The sequence below is a fragment of the Hemitrygon akajei genome, chromosome 3 (genome assembly GCF_048418815.1).
Source record: "Hemitrygon akajei chromosome 3, sHemAka1.3, whole genome shotgun sequence".
NCBI classification, from domain to species: domain Eukaryota; kingdom Metazoa; phylum Chordata; class Chondrichthyes; order Myliobatiformes; family Dasyatidae; genus Hemitrygon; species Hemitrygon akajei.
The window spans coordinates 154347130-154369017 of record NC_133126.1 but is presented as its reverse complement, the minus strand read 5'-3'; the positions used below and the strand labels follow the sequence as shown (position 1 = coordinate 154369017).

General features: G+C 40.6%; 1 protein-coding gene across 7 annotated transcripts in view; it reads right to left on the bottom strand.

Moving 5' to 3' along the window:
• The window catches only part of LOC140725527 (inactive N-acetylated-alpha-linked acidic dipeptidase-like protein 2), a 965400-nt gene that overhangs the window by 92131 nt on the left and 851381 nt on the right, over positions 1-21888 (bottom strand). For all 7 annotated transcript variants that reach the window (XM_073041096.1, XM_073041095.1, XM_073041098.1 and 4 more), the window contains one exon: positions 12364-12459. In XM_073041096.1, coding sequence (XP_072897197.1) covers positions 12364-12459 — 96 coding nt within the window. The remainder of the gene's footprint in view (positions 1-12363; positions 12460-21888) is intronic.

The following is a 21888-nucleotide window of genomic DNA, read 5'->3' as shown; positions in this document are numbered from 1 at the left end:
TGTTTGTGCAGTTACAGACTAGAAAAACTTAAAAGGAAATTGCCAAACGACGGACAGCTGTTGGCTCTCGCGCAGGAGGACTTAAAACTGAAAAAAACTAATACTGGAGCGTATGGAGGCAACCAACAGGGAGTTCACGGACATTATGACTCAGCTGACGACGAACATTGAAAAACTGACTCACTCTGTTGCAGTAATAAAACACCTTGTTAACTGTATAAAACATATGTTATCTTGTATTTCCATACAATGTTACATTAGGCTGTTACACATCTATTGTCAGAGAAGTACTTGCATAAATAGGTAAACCACCTTCATACAGGCAAGGACAGAAAACAGGGCAAAGTGAGTATACTTATTTATTCAGTAAGTTATGGGTCAAAGCATTTGGTGAGTACACTTCTAACTCTCCTGGCTTCAGTCTCGTTGCTGTCTGTTCTGAAATTGTTAGGTTGTGTGGGAGGGCCTGCGTTCAAGAAAACAAATGAAATTCCGCCACCACCTGTTCTGGCACGTCATGACAGCGTTTTCAAATTTACACACTCTGGAGGGCGTTTTAGAAAAGTTTCATTTTCGGGGGAGGAAAATGCCAATTCAGTGTGGACATAGGGTCAAAACGAAGAGAAAAAGCTTCAGTTACAGACTTATCCAGTCTAGTGTGGACATAGCCTCAAATGATGGTTTAAATATGTCCCTCTTACATGCCACCAAACCTCACACTAACCACACATTTATGCCTTTCCCTTTTCAGATACCTAAGAAATTCCATCCGCATAAATCCTAGGTGTGAAGCTGCTGTGAACTAAAGGCAACAACAGCCTGGTATTTCATCTGATTCCATCAGAAATAATGGTTCTCAATGGATACTTGAAAATAGGTAAGAAGCCTGATATACACATGGTGAGTTTTCTTGCACAAGTGGGCGTTTGAAATGTAACTGTGTGATAGGGAAAGGACAGGCTACTGAACTGAGACCATACACCATCAAGACTGCGGAGCCCTTCTTTGACAACCTTCAAACCCACATTCATGGACCCAGCTGTGGTGCAGCGTCTACAAGCAGAGCATAAATGATGTAACCTGTCCATATATGAGTGGTATACTGGAGGCCCTGATATCTACTATTGAAGTCCAGACCGCTGCTGTCATGGTTCTTAAAGGGGCTTTGAGGCTATTAGTGTATACATGTAACTCCTCATGTAGATTATTACGTTTATAGGGAGAGATATGGACTCTCTCAATATAGCAAGTCCATAATGACCGTGGTCTCATTTCTGCCCATCAGGCAACAAGCCCAGTTTGCAGTCACTCTCGGGATGACCATGTGGTCCAAAACCTGTCCATCAAAGCCCAGAAATGGTGGAAATTATCTATCTCGGACTTCATATTCATCCAGTGCAAGGAACAGCTATGAATCAGCTTGGTTACAGCTGCCAATGAAGCATTGCTCTGCGGCAGTGGAGCAGGTAAAGACACAAGGATTATAGCCGTTGGCATAATAAATAAGGAAGAGTCGTCAATGTCGTTGCTGTGACTGGGCTTATAACATTTATCATGTTGATTTGGATGCTCCTGTGCTCATAATTTGTACTCAGATAATGAGGTGATAAGAATATCAAATGTTTTTAATATCCTTAAGAGAAATGGACATGGTTTCAATACAACACTGAATGATTTTCCTATACTGCTTTTTAATGCACTGAGAAACCATATTCCAAACATACTGCTCTCTCCAGCTCTGAGAAACGACAGAGAAAGAGGGATATGTTTCCAGATCAGGATCGTGTATAATTCAAAAGTGACATTCCAGGCAAAGTTTATCAACTAATTGCTGTCCTCGTCCTTCCAGCTAATGGGATTTGAGAGGTTTCAGTGTGCTGAGGAAGCATTGAGAAATTGCTGATGATATGGTGCCCCCAATGAAAATCAGCAATGATTGGTGGTGGAGACAGATGGGATTGATGTTCAAAGATACTAATATGTACAGAATAAATATGGATTTCTTCATTATCTTTGGAGCTGTGATCGTGGAGAGAACTAGGGAAATTCACAGTCCAGATTGGTTTCTTGTAGATCATGGATGGAAGATGTTTTGTGAGTCACTTCTCTATGTCATTCACAGGCTGTGACCATATACTAACTCTAGATTCATTCTCTTGCAGACATTCAGAGAATTACAATACAATCACTGAAAAATTACACAAAGACTGGCAATGTGCAAAAAAAAACTGTGTAAATAATAATATATATATATACAATTTCCAGAAAAGTTGGGATATTTTCCAAAATGCAATAAAAACAAAAATCTCTGATATGTTAATTCACATGAACCTTTATTTAACTGACAAAAGTACAAATAAAAGATTTTCAATAGTTTTACTGACCAACTTAATTGTATTTTGTAAATATACACAAATTTAGAATTTGATGGCTGCAACACACTCAACAAAAGTTGGGACAGAGGCATGTTTACCATTGTGTTACATCACCTTTCCTTTTAATAACACTTTTTAATCGTTTTGGAACGGAGGGTACTAATTGTAGTAGATTTGCAATTGGAAATTTTGTCCATTCTTGCTTGATATAAGACTTCAGCTGCTCAACAGTCCGTGGTCTCCATTGTCTGATTCTCTTCTTCATGATGCACCATACATTTTCAATAGGAGATAGATCTGGACTGGCAGCAGGCCAGTCAAGCACACGCACTCTGTGTCTACAAAGCCATGCTGTCGTAGCCCGTGCAGAATGTGGTCTGGCATTGTCCTGCTGAAATAAGCATGGACGTCCCGGGAAGAGACGTCGCTTTGATGGCAACATATGTCTCTCTAAAATCCTAATATACACCTCAGAGTCAATGGTACCTTCACATACATGCAACTCACCCATGCCGTGGGCACTGATGCAACCCCATACCATCACAGATGCTGGCTTTTGCACCTTTTGCTGATAACTATCAGGATGGTCGTTTTCATCTTTGGCACGGAGAACTCGATGCCTGTTTTTTCCAAAAACTAGCTGAAATGCGGACTCATCTGACCACAGCACACGGTTCCACAGTCTTTCGGTCCATCTGAGATGAGCTCGGGCCCAGAGAACTCGCCGGCGTTTCTGCATAGAGTTGATATATGGCTTCCTCCTTGCATAATACAGTTTCAAGTTGCATTTCTGGATGCAGCGACGGACTGTGTTAAGCGACAATGGTTTTCCAAAGTACTCCCGAGCACAGGTGGCTATAATTGTTATAGTAGCATGATGGTTTCTTAGGCAGTGCCGCCTGAGGGCTTGAAGATCACGCGCATTCAACAGCGGTTTCTGACCTTGCCCTTTACGCACTGAGATGTCTCTGAATTCTCTGAATCTTTTCACAATATTATGTACTGTAGATGTTGAAAGACCTAAATTCTCTGCAATCTTGCGTTGGGAAATGTTCCTTTTGAACTGTCTAACAATTCTCTCACGAATTTTGGCACAAAGGGGTGAGCCATGACCCATCCTTGCTTGCAAAGACTGAGCCTTTGATGGATGCTACTTTTATACCCAGTCATGATACCTCACCTGCTACCAATTAGCCTACTTAATGTGGAGTCTTCCAAACCTGTGTTACTTGAATATTCTGTGCACTTTTCAATCTTAATTTAACTCTGTCCCAACTTTTGTTGAGTGTGTTGCAGCCATCAAATTCTAAATTTGTGTATATTTACAAAATACAACTAAGTTGGGCAGTAAAACTATTGAAAATCTTTTCTTTGTACTTGTCAGTTAAATAAGGGTTCACGTGAATTAACATATCACAGATTTTTGTTTTTATTGCATTTTGGAAAATATCCCAACTTTTCTGGAAATGGGGTTTGTGTGTATATAGATATATATAAAACACTGAGAACATGAGTTCTAGAGTCATTGAAAGTGAACACATGTGGAATCTGTTCAGTGTTGAGGTGAGTGAAGTTACACACTGATTCAGGAGTCTGATGTTGAAGGGTTATAACTGGTCCTTAACCTGGTGGTTAGAAACCTAGGGCTCCTGTACTTCCTTCCTGATAGCCATGCTGTTTTCTTGTCACAGTGCACCTTGTAGATGTACTCAATGGTGGGGAGTCCTTCGCCAGGGCAGTATCTGCCATTTTTGTAGGCTAACAGTAAATCATGTTGCCAATGACAGGGAAAAACTGACAAAGATATCAAGGGACGTGATTAGACTTCCTTTAGCTAAAGTTATCACCTAGCAATACCTACATCCTGTTTGAATGGTGGCAAGACTTGCAGCATTTAGTCACAGTATGTAGTAACCCAAGATGAAAAATGAATGTTGCACAGAGAATAATGTCACCGTTGTTTACCCTGCATTCTTCTTCAAGGGAGTGCACACATCAAGATTGGAGGTATGAGATTCATTGCTACAATAGTATATGGCATTTTCAAATATTACTTAATTGCTAAGTTTCTATATTTACTCGCCTTCACTGACAGGATCCCATTTTAGATTGACAAAGAACAGTGACTGACTCAAGACCCAAAGGGTTTTTTTGGCTCAGTTCTACATCATTTGAAACAACTTACCTATTTGCTAACAGGGAGCTATTTCCTTTTTCTATTGTCACTCTCACAGATTATCAGTTCTGTAGACTAAATAAAATTATCAAACAGAATTTAAGAATTCACTATGCTTATAGAGACAAAGAGTCAGAGAACACTACAGCACAGTAATGGGCCCCTCGGCCCATCTAGTCTGTGCCCAACCATTAATCTGCCCAGTCCCATCGACCTGCACTCAGACCAGAGTCCTCCATAACATTATCATCCACACACCTATCCAAATTTTTCTTTGATGTTGAAATTGGCCCTCATCCACCACTCGTGCTGGTAGCTGGTTCCACACTCTCACAACTTTTTGAATGAAGAAGCTTCCCCTCACATTTTTCTTAAACTTTTCACATTTCACCCTTAACCCATGACCTCAAGTTGTAGTCTCACCCAGTCTCTTTGGAGAAAAGCCTTGATTACATTTACTCTCTCTATATCCCTCATCATCTTATACACCTTTATCAAATCTACCCTCAAACTTCTGCATTCTAGGGAATAAAGTCCTCGCTTATTCAACCTGTCCCTATTACTCAAGTCCTCAAGTCCCAGCAACATCCTTATAATTTGCACTCTGTCAATCCTATTTAGATCTTTCCTGTAGGTAGATGAACAAAACTACACACAATACTCCAAATTAGGCCTCACCAACATCATATACAATACCAACGTGACATCCCAACTCCTGCACTGAATATTTTCATTTATGAAGGCTTTCTTTATGACCCAAACTACCTGTGTACCACTTTCAAGGAATTAAGGACCTGTATTCCCTGATTCTTCTGTTCTACCATACTTCTCAGTGCCCTACTGCACAATGTGTAAGATCTACCTGATTGGTCCTATCTTGTGGCACATCAGGCAGCAACCTTGCCAGTTCTTTAGCATTTTTCTGTTTCTTACAGGGATAAGTTGCTAGCTCAATGCTCAACCCAGCACAGATGGAAAGCGTGCAAGGAGCCGGCTGGATTTGAATCTGAGACCACTCGCTTCGAAGTCCAGTATGGATGCCATAAAACACCAGCCAGCAACATCTCACACTTTTACGCATTAAATTCCATCTGTCAGTTTTCAGCCCATTTTTCCAGCTGGTCCAAATCTCACTGCAAGCTTTGATACTCTTCCTCACTATCCACTACACCCCCAATCTTGGTGTCACCTGCAAACTTGCTGATCCAGTTTACCACATTATTATCCAGATTGTTGATATAGATGACAAACAACAACAGACCCAGCACCTATTCCTGTAGCACACCACTCATCACAGGCCTCCAGTTAGACTGGCAACCATCTACTATCACTCTCTGGCTTCTTCCGTAAACCAAATGTCTAATCCAATTTGCTACCTCGTCTTGAAAGCCAAGGAATTGAACTATCTTGACCAATCTCCCATGAGGAACCTTGACAAAAGCCTTGCTAAAGTCCATGAAGACATCATTGCCTGCATCAACTTTCTTGGTAACTTCCTTGAAAAACTCCTTAAGATTGGTTAGACAAAGCTATGTTGACTATCTCAAATCAGTCATTGTCTATCTAAGTAATTATATATCTCATCCCTTAGAATATCTTCCAGTAACTTTCCCACTACTGATGTCAGGCTCAACAGCTTATAATTTCCTGGCTTATTCTTTGAGCCCTTCTTTAACAACATAAAAACATTAGCTATCCTAAAATCCCTCCGGCAACTCACCTGTGGCTAAGGATGTTTTAAATATCTCTGCTACTGTCCCTGCAATTTCTGCATGACCCTCCCACATGGTCCAAGAGAACACCTTGTCAGGCCCCGGGAATTTATCCACCTTAGTTTCCCTCAAGCACCAAACACTGTCTCCTCTGTCATCTGTATAGGGTCCATGGCTTCCTTGCTTAATTTCCTCACTTCTACAGATTCTGTATCTATCTCCTGAGTAAATACAGATGCAGAAAATCTATTAAAAATCTCATCCATCTCTTTCTGCTCTATGTTATCACTCTGATCTCGCAGAGGACCAATTTTGTCCTTTGCTATCCTTTTGCTCTTAATAGTAGAAGCCCTTATGATTTCCTTCTTAAGTGTTCTCTTTCATTTCTTATATTCCTCAAGTATCTCATTTGTTCCTACCTACCTATATCTGCTATACACCTCCTTCTTTTTCTTAACCAGGGCCTCACTATCTCTCGAAAACCAAGGTACCCTAAAACTGTTATCCTTCCTTTTTTATTCTGACGGGAACATACATACATACATACTTCGTACTCTCAAAATTTTACCTTTGAAAGCCTCTCATTTACCAAGTATACTTTTGCCAGAGAACAACATATCTCAATCCACAATTGTTAGATCTTTTCTGATAGCATCAAAATTGACCTTTCTCCAATTTAGAATCTCAACCTGAAGACCAGACGTATCCTTTCCCATAGTTATCTAGCAATTCAAAGGTTCAATTTAATGCCCGGGAAATGTATACAATATGACAACCTGAAATGCTTTTTCTTTGCAAAACATCCATGAAAACAGAGAAGTGCCCCAAAGAATGAATGACAGTTAAACTTGAGAACCCCAATGAATGGCATTATGGACATGATATGCTAAGTATTCCCCTACACAAACTTCCATCACCTGCCCTGTCTCATTCCCTAATAGGAAATCTCAAATCGCTCACTCCAGTTGGGATGTCTATGTACTGATTAAGGTGGTTGCCAAATTCAATATAAAATTTAAAATCTGCAGTGGTGTATTTGTAGAATTGATGCTCTACTTGCCATGAAATCCACATTTCAGCGTTGTGCCAAAGTGTTTGTTAATCCACACAGCTGCCATATTTAACAGCAAGAATGTGTCATTATTTTAGGTAACGTAGAGCTATTTTTCCTTTCTCATCTTGTTTTAGTAAAGCAAAAACATAGAAATGAGTAGAAATCATACTTATTCATAGAATTGTAGAGCATTACGGCACAGAAGCAAACGCTTCAATCCATCTAGTCTGTGCTAGATGATCTTCTGTCTAGACCCATCTATCTGCACCCAAAACTAGCTCTCCATACCCCTCTCATCCATGTACCTATCTAAACCTTTCTAAAATTTTACAATTGAACCCACATCCAGCTCTTCCACTGGCAACTCGTTTCATGTTTGCACCGCACTCTGAGTGAAGATCCCCCTCAGAGTGTAACCACATCCCCCTCAAAATTTCATCCTAAATCTTTAATTCTATTCTCACCCAACCTGAGGAGAAAAAGTCTGCGTACATTTACCCTATCTATACCTCTATTAATGACGTGTACCTCTTTAAGATCACCCCTTATTCTCCTATGCTTCAGGGAATAAAGTCCTAACCTCTTCAACCTCTCCCCATAACTCTTTGAAGTATTCTTTTGATCTTAGTGATATATTTCCTTTAAGAATATAACTAGAACTGCACACTATACACCAAATTCAGCCTCATTAATACTTTATAGAACTTCAAAGTAACATCCCGACTCCTGTATTTATCAAGGCCCATGTGCCATAAATTCTACTTACAACACTGTCTAACTGTGAAGCCACTTTCAAGGAATTATGGATCTTTACTTGCAGGTCCTTTTGTTCTGCTGCACATTTCTGAGACCTACCATTCGCTGTCTAAGTCTGACCTTGGTTTGTCCTCCAAAAGTGCAACACCTCACACTTGCCTGTGTTAGATTCCATCTGCCATTTTCCAGCCCATTTCCCAGTTGGCTGAGATCGTGCCACAAGCTTTGATAGCCTTCCTTGCTGTCAATTACATCCTAATTTTAGTGCGTTTTGTGAATTTGCTTTCCAATTTACCACATTATCATCCAAATCAGTAATATAGGTGATCAACAACAGACCAAACAAGGATCCCTGGGGCAAACTATTAGTCACAGGCCTCTAGTCAGGGAGACAATAATCTATTACCACTCTCTGGCTTCTCCTGCTAAGTCAATGTTTAATAGAATTGACTACTTCATCTTGATTTCCAAGCAAGCTAACCTTCTGGCCGAGCTTCCCATGCAGGACTTTGTCAAAGGCCTTGCTAAAGTCTATGTTGGCAACATCCACCACTTTTCCTTCATCAAGCTTCTTTGTAACCACATCAGAGAACTCAGTCACGGGTTAGACTATCATGACTACGTGGCTAGGCATAGTTTAAATGCCATCTCTAAATTTCCCAATGACACAACTGTTTAAGAATCTCTGATGGTGACAAGGAGGCATACAGGAGTGTGATAGATCAGCTTGTTGAGCAGTGATGTAAAACAACAAGTTACACAATATCAGTAAGATCAAACAACTGATTGTGGACTTCAGTAAGTGGAAGTCGGGAGAACACACATCAGTCCTCATTGAGCGTTCAGCAGTGGAAAGGGTGAGTAGCTTCAAGTTCCTGGGTGTCAGCTCCTCGGAAGATCTATCCTGGGCCCAATGTATTGATGCAATTATGGAGAAGGCACACTAATAGGTATATTCCATTAAGAGCTTGTGGAGATTTGATATGTCTCCAAATACTCTGGCAAACATTTACAGATGTACCATAGAAAGCATTCGAACTGGTTGCAAACTGTCTTGTATGGAGGCACCAATGCAGAGGATTGTAAAAAGCTGCACAGGGTTATAAACTCAGCCAGCTCCATAATGGCCACTAGTCTCCCCATTATTGAGGATATCTGCAAAAGGTGATGCCTCAAGAAGGAAGCATCCATAATTAAGGATCCTTAGCATACAGAATATGCCCTCTTCTCATTACTACCATGAGGGAGGAGGTACAGGAGCCTAAAGACACACACCTAACCTTTTAGGAACAGCTTCTTCCCCTCTATTATCAGATTTCTGAATGGTCTATGAACCCATGAACACTACCTCAGTATTTAGCTCTCATTTTGCACTACTACTTTTATATTTCTTATTGTAACTTAAAGCAATTTTAATGTATACTATTTTATAGTACTTCTTCCACAAAATAACAAATTTTATGACATGCGTTCGGGATGTTCTTCATTGACTACAGCTCTGGATTCAACATGATCTCCCCATCAAAGCTAATCAATAAGCTCCAAGATCTAGGTCTCAGAACCTCCTTATGCAACTGGATCCTCAACTTTCTCACTTAAAGACCCCACTCAGGTCGGATTGGCAACAGCATTTCCTCCACAATCACCATCAACACATGTACACCACAAGGCTGTGTGCTTAGCTCCCTGCTCGACTCGCTTTATACTTATAACTGTGAGGCTAAGTACAGCTTCAAAGTCATATTTAAGTTTGCTGACGACACCTCTACTGTTGGTTGAATCAAATGTGGTGACAAATCAGCATATGGGAGTGAATGAAAATCTGTCTGGATGGAAAAGCAACAACAACCTCTTACTCAATGTCAGCAAAACCAAAGAGCTGATTATTAACTACAAGAGGAGGAAGCTGTGGTTCATGAGTCAGCCTGCATCAGGGGATTAGATAATTTCCAAGCTTTAGAATCTTAAGCACAAAATTCTGCTAAGACTCCTGAAGAGTACTGAAGTAGTTCTGCTCGAATATAGACCTAATTTCTGGATTGAGATGCTTAACACAGTTCCTAAATGTAGAAGATCAGACAGTAATGGAAATCAGCCCTCTGATACAAGACATTATTCATCCTTCAATCCAAGTTCTGAAAAAGATGTTATCTGTTCATTATTACCTTGTTCTCTGTGCAAGGTTATCATTTTGGTAATTTGCTGTTGAGTTTCCTATTTTATAATAGTGACGGCAGTGCAAAATAACTTGTTGACTGTTAAATGTTTGGGACACACTGAGGTCATATTCTCTCACAGAAATGAAGTCAAGTTTCCTATTTTATATGAGTACAGATACAACTACTGAATGTCAATGGAGCTGGGATTTGAACATATCAACACTGACATGAGGACATGTGGATTTGGGGTTATCTTGAGTGACCGGAAAAAAAAGTTTGCAGAGTATTTTAGGACAATAAAGTTGTTATGCACTGAAAATCATATGATCCTCGTCAGGGAGAAAATTTCAATCTGTTGGTAAGGATATAATACAGTCAAAGATTTATCCTTCATTTGCCAATGAAGCCTTTAAAAACGAGCCTTCTTTATCTGCCTGAATTATCATTACTCTCTCAAACTATTTGTTTGGTACTTCCCTTTTGACAGTACTGCCATGAATCACCTGACAGGAGAGGCGGTGTCCACAACGCACAATGCTGATTTTCATTGGCACAATATAAGCTTTTCTACGATGTCAACATTGTGATCCCCAGAGAGCCATTAAAGTACAAGCTTTTCTTTCTTGCATGCCAATAACATACTGTGCTTTGTTTTTATCCACAATTAAGGAATATGTCAGTAATCAAGCTTCTTGCGCATCATAAGAAAGCTATTGAAACTCTGTATTTCCACACATGTAACTTCAGTGAAGATCAATAGTAGCAACATACAAGGATTACTACGGTGTTATCATTGCTTGAGTGTGCTGCAATTCTGAGAATATCAATTAATGCAATTACCGACAACCCTACAGATTGTCATAAACTGGTAAACACAATTCAATGGCATAAATATCACAGCTTTTAGATGTAAATATTTGGTAGCGTTACTGTCACATTTTAACAATTCAGACAACGTTGCCACTATGGATCATGGCTGTTAAACTGAGTGAAATTTAGTGCTTGATTAAACCCATTGATTAAATTTACAGGATAATTGGATGACAGATGTAGATTTTGGATAGAACATCTCAGCCAGCTTGGTGCAGACAATAAAGATAATTTAAGATTCTAATTATTGTTCACATTCAATGCTATTGTGGCAGCTAAGAATAAAATCAAAATCTTTAAGGGACATTACAAACTGTGATATAGACTGGTGTGCAGAGAAAGCTAAAAGAATGGATTACTGGAGAGAGTTTAGAAAATTAGCTTTAAGTCAATCAGAATCACATATTTTTGCAGAGTAATTTCATTACATTAGCATTATTAAGGAAATATAGGCTACATTAATGGAAATAATTTAATTATAACTTTTGTTATACATGCTTAATTAATAGGAAACTAACCAACTCATCTCAATCCAACCAAATCAAGTCTTATTTCATGATCTCTGCTTGATTTGCACCAAAGAATTACAAGGAATATGTAGACAAAGTGCCTTGTCCAATTCCAAAAAGGATATAATTATGTCTGTGGCAGCTACTATGTGTGGGTAATGCAAGAACGGATTTACCAAAGCCCCAAGGTCAAACATAACTTTATGAAATCAAAAATATTAATTGATGAATCAAAAAATGTATGTGAATACTGTTGCACTATTCAATACTTGTGTGTTGAGTACTTTCTTATGAGAAGGAGGCTGTTCAACTTATTAAGCTGAAGTTGTCTCTCAGAGAATTCTTATTTCCACATGAGCTATTACCTCACATGCCTGTTAAATTTACATTGATTCTCCTACCACCCACCTATATATGTTATTCACAGCTCCTACCATCCTGAAGGCATCAATGTATTAATGTAACAATCAAGTACATCTGTGGGATGTGACAGGAAGCAGGACATCTGGGAGAAACCCACACAGTCACATATATAACATACAAACTCCAACAGACTGAATCCAGGTTGCCTGAGCCCTGAAGCACCAGCACTATCTGATGCACCAATGCACCACTCTCACGAAAGCTCAGTGATTTTCAAAACAATTTCCCGTTGCATTAAAGATACAAACACTTTACAAGTTGATATACTGTGAGTCATACTACAAGTCCTGACCCTAATCACTTAGTTTTCATAATAAAATAAATCTTACCTTAGCAACAGTTTCATGAAGATTAAAGAAAGGATCTACAGCTTCTGCTATTGAGGCATCATGAACCACAAGAGCTTCAGACAGAAATCTCGGTCCCTGTGAATTAGCAGAAACAAAGTCGTATGAACATTTATCAATATAAAAGTTATCAGGAAAAAATAATCCTGCGGTTCATGAACTACTGGGGATTAAGCTTTATTGCTGTCATGATGGCGAATTAGATTGTTCTCACAGAGCTTGTAAAAGAAAAGAAAACAAAAGATGAGGCAACAGCATAAGTTTTTAAAGCAGTCTGGGAATAGTGGAGAGGTGGCGCGAAGTCAAGATGGTGCTAAATGGTGACTCCTTTGGTTGTATCTTCGGAAACAGATCTATTTCTATCTTTCATTTTTTTTTCTTTTCAAGGTTCTTTTGAAGACCTTGACCTGGAGTTACACACTGACTTCAGTTCTTTGCGGGAATGGGACCTGTTCTCAGGGCCTCAAGACCGGACGCTATCCCAAGGATACGGCCTGGAAGGCGAGCGTGCTTTCAGGGTTTCGGATTTTTGTGGCTCTGGCGACGTGCTGATTCTAGGCCGGTGCACCTGCCTGAAGCATTGTGGGAGAACATGGAACATCGGGAGCTGCAAGTTAGCTGACGGGGTTGTGTGTCTGGAGAGCTCTGCCGACTCTCTGGGCGCAGAACTTGGAAAAAGAGACGCAACAGGCTTTTAACATCGTAAATCAGAGAGTTGCTTGTTACGTCTCCCCTTTCACTGTGAACTCAGGACACCTCTTTTTCCCTTATTAGGGTGAGAGAGAGCCTGTTGTATGTCCAATTATCGGGTGAATGAGTAGTCTTTGGGGTACTGAAAGTCTGTCTTTATTGATGCTTTGCTGCACGCTTGAGTGCTCGGTGAGGGGCACTGATGATTTTTTGCCGGTCGGGGGGCTGGGGGTCATTGCCTTACTGCTGCTTGTGCGTGAGATGGGGAGAGCTTTGGGGTTCTAATGTTTTAACTGTCATTCATTCTTTGGGGAACTCCTCTGTTTTGGTGGATATGTGTTAAGAAAAAGAATTTCAGGATGTATATTGTACACATTTCTCTGACATTAAATGTATCTACTGAAACCTATTAAAAAGTGGGCAGGGAAATTGAACATTGATTGGCAATTATTGTGTGCAGTGGGGGGAGCCCAGGATTGCGTGAATAGGATAAAATGGTGGCAATGATACTGGTAAAGCTTTATGGGAATGCCTACAGGATGGTAGGAGCTGTGGCTGGTGTCAATCCACATAACTTAGGAGGAACAACCTACTCTACTTGGGTCCACACTCTGGTAAATATATTTTAATCACTTATCTTGGAAGTAGTGGACTAAGTAGTTCCATCATGGAACTTCTGTTGGATAGCATGTAGACCTAGCTTTGAACACACTGTCGAATGCTTCCCAGGAACCCAATAAGCAGTTTGCCCCATATTTGAATACACAAAGATTCAAGTTCAGCAATGGAACCATGAAACTTATTTCACTGTCAGCCTGAATATGAGGGTATGCTTCTTCCTTATCACACTGGAAGCTTAGCAGGATATAAATAAACACCGTCTTCAAGAAGTTCTGCAAATAGCTCTACATTGTGGCATCAGTGAGCTGCTCATTGTCTATAAATTTCATTCCTTTTACTCCTATGAAATGAATTTCAGAGGCAGGGTACAATATTCTTACAGTACTCTATGATGCACTAGGAGATTATATTAGGAGATGAATTTAGAGCCAAGTATTTTATTTTATGGATCCATAAACAAATCCCTCACTGGGCTTGTATAGAAACTTGGCTTGTTAGCCAGCTCTGCTAACAGCCACTGGACTCAGTGGTGAGAAAGCAATATATGTCTTAGGGTTGGTATGATTTGGGTCCCACCAAACCGGTGGATGGTTTTTTGGGATGTTTCAACTAATGGAACCTTAATTTGAGTGAATGCTGTGTAAGTACTGCCGATATGCAATTATCCATCAGCAAGAAATAACATATTGTACACTACATACTGTTATAAAGAAAGTACATTAACTAATTTCAGCTTAATCAACAGATATCAAGAGGAAAAGGAAAAGAAAAAAAAATAGAAGGGCCCATTATAATTGTCTAATTGTGCACATTAGACAATTAGACTAAATTGCACATATTGGAGCCCTTATCTTCCAAAGCTGGGTGCGTCACTTACTCATGGTACAGATTTCTCATCATCAATCACCGTTAGAACTTCCCATTATGGATTCCTTTGAATTACACCTTCCTGTTGGATCGAATCCTACAGATGTCTCTTCTCTCTGCATTTCCCGCCAAAAGATCACAAACCCCACCAGTGTCCGTCACAAATCCACTTCATCTAGCTTTCCCTGGAACCTTCTCCCATTCCACCATTCTGATTGGCTGATACAGCATTCCTAAATTGAACATCACAGCCCCTTACCTCTAACTGAAACCCAAACACTATGAGCAGGACACAACGCTTCTACAGAAAGCTATGAAATGCAGTAAAAATCTTAACCAGGGCATTACACCTACATGCAATTTATTGGTCGTATTACAAGATGCATCAGTTCATTATACACACTTTTGATCTTAATCCTTTGTGTTTCAGAAATGCTTTGTCTTTTGCAGATGGTTTGTGTTTTAAAAATGGTTTGTAATTGGGAAATGCTTAAAATAGAAATCCACTGTGAGTTTTAAATGTGTTTTAAGAATGTTGTTTGGATATAAATTTGTATCACTGTAATTAAACAAACTGTGTTTTAAACTACTTTGTTAGCTGGAAGTATCTTCTCCTTGGTAGACAGAGGGGACCCACTACTTGAACACTGGGTATTGGCAGCTAAACTCAGCATGGAGAGTAAACAGAGAAGTAAACTTGTCTTTGAAGACTATAATTATATAGTATAATTCCCCTTCGGCAAGAACACTTGTGGCTATTTATATTGGTCAGGGCTTTAGGTTTTTGTTCGAGTTTAGAACTTTGCACACTACCATCACACCAGTGCTGATTTTCAGCGAGGAGGATATATTATTTCCAATCTGCACTGACTGTGGTCTCCCAGTGAGGGAGTCGAGAAACCAGTTGCGGAGACAGATACAGAGACTGAGACTTTGGAGATTGGTGATTAGAACTGAGGATATGATTGCGTTGAACGTTGAGCTGTAATCAGCAAACAGCAGCCTGACAGAAGTATTGCTATTGCCCAAGTGATCCAAGGTTGAGTGGAGAGCCAGACTGATTGCATCCACTGTGGTGATAGGCAAATTGCAGTGGGTCCAGGTCCATGTTTAGGCAGGAGCTGACTCTGAACATGACAACCTCTCAAAGCACTTCACCATAGTAAATATGACTGCAACTGGGGGAATAATCATTGAGGCAGCTTACCCTGCATTTCTTGGGCACTGGTATGATAGTCACCTTATTAAAGTTCCTTGTGGGAACCTCTGATTGCAGCAGTGAGAGATTAAAGATGTCCTTGAACACTCCCACAGATGGTTGGAACAGGTATTCAGTGCCCTATCATCAGAGCCCAATGCCCTGTGAAGGTTCACTCTCTTGAAAGAAGTTCTGATGTTGGCCTCCAAGACAGAAATCACAGGGTCACCAGATGCTGTCGGGTAGCACAAGTGTAGTTTATTTCTCCTTTTCAAAGCATGCATAAAGGGCATTGAACTCATCTGAGAGTGAAGTATCACAGCCATTCATAATGTTAGGTTTGGCCTTGTGTGACATAATGGCCTGCAAACCCTGCCAGAGCAGGTGTGCATCCGATTCCGTCTCTAACTTTTAAAATAGTCTTCTGAAGGTCATACTTAGATTATTTGTCTGGTTCTAGATCAACAGTCTTGAATGCCATAGATCTGGCCCTCACCAGACTATGAATCTCCTGGTTCATCCACAGCTTTTGGTCCAGTATGTTCTTGAAGGTACACACTCATCCATACAGGTCTCAATGAAGTCAATGACAACCGTAGCATAAATTTCAGATTTGAAAATTAATCCCTGAATATTGTCCAGTCCACTAACTCAAAGCAGATCTGTAAGCACTCTGCTTCACTGGACCATACCTTCTTGGTCTTTACCAGTGGTGTGAAGGTCTTTAGTCTCTGGCTGTATGCTGGGCGGAGAGGTATAGCCAGGTGATCGCACTTTCCAAAGTGTGGGTGTGGGATGGCATGGCAAACAGTCTTGATGGAGGTACAACAGTGGCCAAGTGGCCAGAGGTTGCGTTGGGCCAGCAGTTAAGAGGCCGCGAGTTGGATGAAGGCACGGATCGGAGGTCACTCCCCACTGGAAGGACTGAGATCAAGCTGTCACTCTCCTCGATGCTGACAGAGGATGTTATCAAAATTCCGAGCTGTATGTGAATATTGATGTGGACTGTCGTTTATACTGGTTTCCTTCAGTTTTTCTGTGTTTTCGCTGATTGGCGGTGGGCAATATGTTACTGTTTTGGGCGAGGGAAGGGTTGGGGATTTGGGGTGTGATGTTCTTGTTGGTGTTTTTCTGTGTGAATGATTTGTTGGATTTTTGTGTGTGAGAGAGGGGTTGGGGTTTGATGTTATTGTTGCTGTTTTTTTTGAAAGGTCTTGGGGGTTAGGAGTTTGATGTTTTACCTGCCATGTCTGGGTGGACAATCTGTTAGTTTTTGTGCAAGGAAGGGGTTAGGGGGTTGGAGTTTATGAAATTTGATTCTTTTTTTCTTTTTCACATTGGGGATGGGGTTGATGTCTATTTTTTTCCCAACGACTTCCATGGTTTTTCTGTATTTATTGGCCATCTGGAGAAAACAAATCTCAGGGTTGTATTTGGAATACATACTTTTATTTAAAAAAAAGAACCTTTGAGCCTTTGAAATGTGTTGGCTCCTCTGGTTCCACAGGTGATATAATGGTGATGGTTGTCCAGGGACTTTTTCAAACTGGCTTGTTTGAAATCCCACACAATGATAGGGAAGTCATCCAGGTGTGCTGCTTTGGAACTGCTAATCATGGTGCTCAGCTCCTCCAGTGCCTGCCTGATGTTAACCGGAGGTGGAATGTACGCCGCTACCAGCAGAAGACACAGTCGGCAGATAAAATGGATGACGCTTCAGATGTTCCAGGCTGCGGAAGCAGGATTGAGATGGAATGTCCGTGTTTGTGCACCTTGATGAGTAATTCATAAAGCATACTCCACCTCCTCTATCTTTAAAAGATTTAGTTGTCCTGCCTTTGTGGAGAATAGTGAAGCTATCGGGCTCAAACACTGTGTCCAAACTGGTGGGAGTGAGCCATGCTGCTGTGAAGTAAAGTACACAGCAGTCCCTGATGTCCCTCTGGTACTGCAATCTTGCTTTGGGGTCTTGAATTTTATTTTCTAGAAACTGTACATTCGACAGCAGGATAGTCGGGAGTGGGGGTCTAATACCTCTGCGTTACAATACTATCTGAAGACTGGTTCGCCTTCTGTGCTTCCATTTTCTTAAAGGGGAACTGCACTCATGACCCAAGTCTGCTGTCCAGAATCCACTGTTTTTCAGTATCGGCAGATTTTTAAAAATCTTAAGATGATGCTGCTTATTGAGGTCCCCATGGCTGTGACTGTGGATTTCAGCTGTAGTAGTCCTAGGTGGGGATATGTGATGATTCCCGTCAGAGCTGCACACAAAGAGTCACTGCTTATTGGTGCCATCACACAGGACCTCATAATATTAAATGAAAAACAATAAAAATTACATTATACAAATAACACGATTAAATACAAACTTGTTGATAGTACTGCAGGATGCCCACAGATGCTCCAGTAACAGAATTTCCGAATGGCAACCTTGTTCATTAGATTACATTACTGATATTGTACTATTATTCTCCAGCATTTTTAGAAGACCAGACCAGCGTGAAAAACTATGAATAAAGGGATACCCATCTTTCGTTCCCAAATAAATCCCCACGGTCTGACAAGGTGTTCAATCAGAATTTGCATGAGGCTAGTACAGAAATTGCAGGGGTTCTAGCAGAGGTATTCATATATCATGGATGAGATGCCAGAGGATTGGAGGGATGGCTCATGTTGTTCTGTTGTTTAAAAAGGGCTCTAAAAATAAGCCGGGAAAATATAGAGCAGTGAGCCTGATATCAATCATGAGTAAATTACTGGAAGGTATTCTAAGGGAACAGATATGAAAGTATTTTGATAAACAGGGACTAATGAGGGTTAGTCAGCATGGCTTTGTGCATAGTAGGTCATATCGAACCAACCTTATCGAGTATTTGAGGAAGTTACCAGGAAGGTTGATGAAGGCAAAGCAGTGGATGTTGTCTAGAGGATATTAGCAAGGCCTTTGACATGCTTCCTCAGGGGAGGTTGGTCAAGAAGGTTCAGTCACTTGGCATTCAGAATGAGGTGGTAAATTGGATTAAACATTTGCTTTGCAGAGAGTAGAGGCCCGTGATGAGCGGAGTGCCGCAGGGGTAGGTGCTGGGTAAGTTGTTGTTTGCCATCTATTTCAATGATCTGGATGATAATGTGGTATATTGGATTAGCAAAATTGCAGATGACACCAAGATTGTGGTTGTAGTGGACAGTGGGGAAGGCTATAAAACCTTACAGTGGGTCTGGACCAGCAGGAAAAATGGGCTGAAAAATGGCAGATGGAATTAATGCAGACAAGCGTGAGGAGTTGCACTACGGACGGACCAACCAGGACAGGATTTACATGTTGAGGTGTAGGACATTGCGGAATGTGGTTGAACAGAGGGATCCGGGAATACAGATCCATATTTCCTTGAAAGTGGCGTAGATAAGTAAATAGGGTTATGAAGTGAACTTCTGGTACATTAGCCTTCATAAATTGAAGTTTTGAGTACAGGAGTTGGGATATGTTGAAGTTGTAGCAGGCATTGGTGAGGCTTAATTTGGAGTATTGTGAGAGTTCTGGTCACATACCTACAGGAAAGCTGTCAATAAGGTTGAAAGAGGGCACAGAAAATTTACAAGGATGTTGCCAGGACTTGAGAACCTGAGTTATGAAGCAAGGTTGAATAGGTTAGGATTTTATTCCCTAGAATTTAGGAGAACTAGGGGAGATTTGATAGAGGTATACAAAATTACGAGAGGTACAGATAGGGTAAAGCAGGCTTTTTCCTCTGAGATTGGGTGAGGCTAGAACTAGAGGTCATGGGTTAAGGGTGAAAGGTGAATTGATAAGAGGACATGAGGGGAAACTTTGTCACTCAGAGGGTGGTGAGAGTGGGAAACTGAAGCAAAAGTGTGGAGGTGGGTTTGATTTCAACACTTAAGAGAAATTTGGATTGGTACATGGATGGGAGGTGAATGGAGGTCTATCGTCTTGGGACTAGGCAGAATAATAGTTTGACACAGACTCAGATGGGCCAATGGGCCTGTTTCTGCGCTGTAATGTTCTACACCTCTATGACTCTCATCCCCCTTTATCTCTGCAGTACAGGCTTACATATATGATGGACAAAGCTTCAGAATGAAAATATCATGAGATCTTCAAATGCAGATAACTGCCCAAAGGAAAACAGTGCCAGAGGTCACACATTGTATTCATGATTGTTTTCTGGTTGACGAAGAGCTCTGGGTTCGCAAGAGGAGCTTTGAGTATTTCAACAGCGAAGACCATCTCTCCATGAAACTTCCTTAGAGATACAGTGTGGAACAGGCCCTACCAACCCTATGAGCTGTGCTGTCCCGCAACCCTCAACAATCGCCCCCCCCCCACCGTTTTAACCCTAATCTAATCACAGAATAATTTGCAATGACCAATTACCCTAATGACTGGTATGTCTTTGGACTGTGGGAGGAAACTGGAACACCCAGAGGAAACCCATACAGTCTATAGGGAGGACATACGAACTCCTTAAACAGGACACATGTATTTCCTCCACTACAAACGTCTCCTCCTCTTCTTATGGAACCACTACGAAAAAGAAAATTATAATGCAAACCAGATACAGCTAGTCAGAGGTTCTCTATTGAAGATTCTCTACTTCATTCCAATGAACGAATGTCACAAAAAGTTATGATCAATATAATTTTCGTTCCTTAAAGTTATTATAGCCAGGGATAGTATGGGTACAACCTCCCACTATCTCTTAAATGCTCTCAATGGCATGCACCTCAAATAGCCTCTGATAACCAAGTCCAGCTCCTGGCTTTCACGTGTGCCTTAGCTACAAAGCCCAGTGAAACTGTTTCTACTAACAGGAGAAGGAGCAAAGGAGGGTTATTGGCATCTTTAAAACAGTTGCTTTGGGCGGATGGGGCTTGTCATCCGTGGTTGGCAGCTCATCTAGGAGAAGGAAAACTCTGATCTCAAACTTCCGCTGCCTTGTGGCTATACCCACACATGGGGAAGGTTTTGGGAGTAAACCCTGAGAGAAAAATATGGAGCTGGAACCACTAGGGCTGTCCTGCGTTGAGTTCAGTTCTGACTGGCAACTCCTGCAACGCTGCCGATGTCAAACAGTATTGGTCCCTGCCGTTCCTTTGGGTTCGTCAGATGTGTGGAGAGGGGGAGCTTGCTACATGGCGAACAGCTTGCTCTCCATACCGTACCGCCCAGGGTTGTGTATCTAGACAGCTAGGATGCAATCTCCATGGCTGTCCCTGACTCAGGAGGACTCAGGAATATAATTTTACACAGCAATTTAATTTCTTACCACTTTAAAAACATATATTCCTGAATTTCTTACATTGTTATTGTTGTGTACTTAATGTTCCAGTAATATTTGAGTAATATTGTATATATATTGTTTAATTCAGCATTCTTGTTCATTTAAAAATCATTTTGGGGTTTATGTATAGATACATGAACTGCATACATCATCCTGCTACCACGTGATACGTGCGCACTTTGCTTAAAAGTAAGCTTGAGGCTAGACCTGCATCTCCAGGCACACGTGTCTTCCTTTGAATTAGTTTAATGTTTTGAAGTTACAAAACGTAACAGTCATCTTAAATGTAGAATGAAGCTTTGATATTTATTAAGTCAAATACACACTTCTTGCATAATTGTTCAGAACACTTTTGGGGTATACTTCTTATTTACCCACATAAATCAGCTGGACTTTCTTCTGCTTATTTGCATTAATGAACCACTGCACAGGTTTCTCTTGCAACAGGAAAAATATATTTTAAAAATCCTGTGTAAGTCACATTTTTGCATCTACTCTCAGACCATTCCAATGAGCAAGTATTTCAAGAAGAATCCTCACTATATTCAGCAGTTTTACAAATGCCGCCTTTTGGTTCAGTCTACCTTCCATTTGGGACCTGGCATGAATATACAGTCTTTCTTTGTACCTAATTCATCATCACAGAGAACACATCCGAAGAATCCTTGTTAATGCCTGCCCTTGAAGCAGAAGAGCACAACTAATGGATAGAATATCCTGAAATTCTCTGAGGGCTTTTGAGTTACATTTTACAGTAACCTTACAGTAATTTTTACACTTGTATAAGATGAATTACCTTCAAATTCAGTTTGACTCACTAATTTC